Source organism: Nothoprocta perdicaria, unplaced genomic scaffold, assembly GCF_003342845.1.
Source record: "Nothoprocta perdicaria isolate Ctin4 unplaced genomic scaffold, notPer1 scaffold_317, whole genome shotgun sequence".
Classification (NCBI taxonomy): domain Eukaryota; kingdom Metazoa; phylum Chordata; class Aves; order Tinamiformes; family Tinamidae; genus Nothoprocta; species Nothoprocta perdicaria.
Window position 1 is genome coordinate 640,965 of NW_020455552.1, and position 3,484 is coordinate 644,448.

Sequence of the window (3,484 nt, forward strand, 5' to 3'; positions counted from 1 at the left end):
GGGGGCCCCCACGGGCATGGGGGGTGCTCCTCAGAGTGGGGGGTCTCCTTTGGCACCCCTTGGTGTTTTGGGGGGGCTGTAGTTATGGGGCACCCATGGACAGGGAGGAGGTCCCTGGGGTGAAGGCACCCATTGTCAATAGGGTGCCTTGGGCAGAGGGGGATGTACAGGGGCCCCCATGGGCTCGGGAGCTCCTTGGGGTGGTCCCCGTGGTCCTGGGGGGCCCGTCCACGCTGCCCCCTCCCCAGACACGACCCGTGCCCCCACACACACACACAAGGCCACCCAGGGGTGCATCGGACATTTAATGGGTGCAGCCCGGCCCCAGGGCTGCTCCGCGGTCCTTGGCACCGGCCTCTGGCGGGGGTGGCAGCAGGGGACCGGCCTCGCGCGGCCACCGCTGCCACCTCTGGCCACTGCTGTCACCTCCTCGGGCTGCAAAATGCCCATGGCGGGGGGCACCCACGGGGCACCGCGACTCCTGTCCCCAGGGTCCTTCTGGATCCCACCTCCTGCGGGGTGCCCCCCAGCTCCTGTCCCCAAGGGGTGTCTCCCAGTCCCTGCCCATGCGGAACAGCCCCAGCCCTTCCCCTTTGGGGCCTCCCCAGCTCCCACCCCCCAGGTGTCCCTGGGTCCTGTCCCCATGGAGCATCCCCAGCTCCTGTCCTCAGCCCCCGGCTCCCACCGGGTGTCCCGCAATCCCGTGCCCCACGGGTGTCCCCAGGGTGCATCCCCCATGGGGCATCCCAAGCTCCCCCCACCCATGGGGTGTCCTCAGCCCCATGTGGAGTCCCCACTGGGTGCTCCGGGGAGGAGAGGAGCCGGGTGCCCCGCAGGGACGTTGGGGACATCGGAGGCATCGGTGATGCGGGGCCGGGCGCCCCTCACTGCAGGGGTGAGATGCGCAGGGGGATCATGATGCGCGACTCCATGCTGCGGATCAGCGGCACTGCAGGGACAGCGGCAGCAGGGGGATGTCACCGCAGGCGTCCCCCCCRGCCGAGCACCCATGGGTGCCCCGTGCCCTGCTCACCCGTGTAATAGACGTTCTCGTCCCAGCCGCTCTTGCGCCAGGCCGCGTTCCTCGTCTCCTCGCGCGACTGCAGGTCCCGGTAGGCTATGGGGACAAGTTGGGGGGTGGCAGGGTGTCGCGGACGCAGTTGCACCCATGGGTGCCCCCAGCGCCCACTCACCCCACAGGTGATGCACCACGTAGAGCTCGCCGATCTGGGAGAAGAAGCCGCCCACGGCCTCCTGGTTCTCCTGCCGGTACTTGATGGCACGAGCCCTGGATGGGGACAGGCAGGGTGGGGGGAAGAATTGCTGGGGGGGGGACTGGGAGCTCCCACCCCTGTCTGTCTGTGGCCACTTGGGTGACCTGAGGAAGGGAGAGGGACCCGAGAGGATGGGATAGGGGAGGGAAACTGAGGCAGGGATTGGGATGGAGGAAACTGAATCAGGGATTGGGATCGGGAAACCAGGGCAAGAACCGTGGGGAACTGAGGCAGGGACTGGGCAGGAGGAGGCAGGGGGGGATAGGGAAAGGCAGGAGGGGGAAATGAAGCAGGGATTCTGAGGGAAACCGAGGCTGGGATGGGAAATCGGGGCAGGGAGGTTGGGGGAAGCGGAGGCCGGGCGGGGGCGGCTCCTTACCAGTTATTGCCCCACTCGATCATGGTCCCCGGCTGCAAAGGCAGGAGCCGGGGGGCCGGACATGAGCGGCCGCCCTCGCTCCCGCGCGCCGCCCCGCGCCGCCGCACTCGCCTTGAGCTTGTAGGTCCTCAGCTCGTAGACGTGCGGGCCGCGGCGGGGCAGGGGCTCGTTCCAGAAGCTGAACTCGAGCAGCAGCTGGTTGCGCCGCGCCAGCAGCAAGCGGCTGCGCTCGCGGCGGAAGGCGGCGTAGTCCTGCGGGCGGCGGCGCGGGCGGTGACACGCGCCCCGGCGGCACCCCCGCCACGCGCCGCCCCCCGCGCCCGCCCGCTCGCCACCTGGTTCTGCTTCAGCTTGTTCATGCACTCGGTGAGCGCCGGGTAGCCGCCGGAGAAGCGCCACAGATGCACTGCGGGGACAGGCGGCCCGCGCTGCCACGGGCGCCCGCCCCGCGCCACGGCAGCCGCCCGCGGCTCCGCCTCGCCCCTGTCCTCCCGCACAGCCCGGGCTCACCCGCCTGGTCCTGCTCGCCGTACCAGGTGTTCCAGCTGCCCACCAGCGCGCACGGATAGTCCGCGTCCTCGTGCAGCTTGGGCAGCGCCTCCTCCCTGGGGGCGACCGGGCGCTCGCAGCGTGCCCGGGGACCGGCCTGGGGCCCCCGGGAGCCGCGTGTCCCCGAGGAAGGGMACACAGGGGGACGGGGGTCTCACGTCAGGCTGTTGTAGGCGTCCAGGCACTCGGGCTTCACGTTGTGAACTGYGCGATGGAGGGCGCGGGTGAGGGGGTGGCAGGCGGCTGTGCCCCCCACCCCGTCCCGTCCCTGTCCCCGTCCCCTCCGCGGGGCTCACACTGGATCTTGTAGAGGCTGCTGGTCTCCCTCTTGGCCAGCAGGTTGGAGTGCGCGTCCTTGCGGGGATCCACCTTGTGCACGAAGAGCGAGCGCAGCCAGCTGCCCTCGGCCGCCCCCGCGTAGCCCCTGCGCCACGGCCGCCGCTGTCACCGCCGTCASCCCGGGCTCCCGGCGCGGGGGCGGCTGCGCGTGGCCCGGCGGGGGGAAGCGGCCATGGGCTCGGGCAGGCAGCGCTGGGCGCGGCGGTGACGGCGGTGGCTGCGGTGGCAGCGGTGGCAGCAGCCACCTCGGGGCCCGCGGCTGGACCTTGGCCGGCCGCGCGGCGGCTGGTAACGCATTAACTGCGGCACCGGGGTAAACAACCCCCTCGAGGCCCGGCCGGGGGTCCCTGCGTGGGGATCTGGGGACAGGGGACATCGGCCCGCCGCGGGAGCTGGGAGGGGGCTGCTTTGCGGGGTGGGGGGGACTTGGGGGACCTGGCATGAAGGAGACAGAGGGGAAGGAGAGCAGGGAGGGTAGGACAGGGGGTTGGAGGGATGGAGGGACAATGAGATTGAGGACAGGGGCATGGGGGACAACGCGGCTGGAGGAAAGGAGGGCAAAGTGAGAAGAGGACAGGGGATAGGGAGACAAGAGGATCGAGGGCATGGCGGACCAGTGGGACACAGGGCACAGAGATGAGCGGCAGGAGGACGAGGGGCTGGGGGAAAGGGGGACAAAGGAACAATGAGATGGGGACAAGGGCGACGAGAGGACAAGGGACAGGGGATGATGGACAAGACGGAATGGGAGGACAAGGGGACAGGAGGACAGGTCGACAATGAGATGAGAGACACGGGAGACAAGGGAGAGGGGACGAGGGTCAGGGGGACAAGGGCAGGTGCTGACAGAGGAAAGGACAGGGCCGGGCGGCGGGTCGGTGCCGGTGCCGGTGCTCACCGGGCCGCGCCGCCCGCCCGCAGCCCCAGCCGCAGCCGCCGCTCC

At 70.6% G+C, this 3,484-nt stretch overlaps 1 protein-coding gene across 1 annotated transcript; it reads right to left on the reverse strand.

The window, feature by feature from the left end:
• Nucleotides 1-659: 659 nt before the first annotated feature.
• Nucleotides 660-3,148, reverse strand: NIPSNAP1 (nipsnap homolog 1). The gene is made up of 10 exons (XM_026042900.1): nucleotides 3,132-3,148; nucleotides 2,499-2,626; nucleotides 2,361-2,406; nucleotides 2,164-2,258; nucleotides 1,989-2,059; nucleotides 1,765-1,905; nucleotides 1,654-1,685; nucleotides 1,194-1,288; nucleotides 1,034-1,117; nucleotides 660-949 (listed from the first exon to the last, which is right to left on the reverse strand). Exons 1-10 carry the CDS (start codon nucleotides 3,146-3,148, stop codon nucleotides 885-887), a joined length of 774 nt encoding a protein of 257 aa, XP_025898685.1. The 3' UTR covers nucleotides 660-884.
• Between the last annotated feature and the right edge of the window lie 336 nt (nucleotides 3,149-3,484).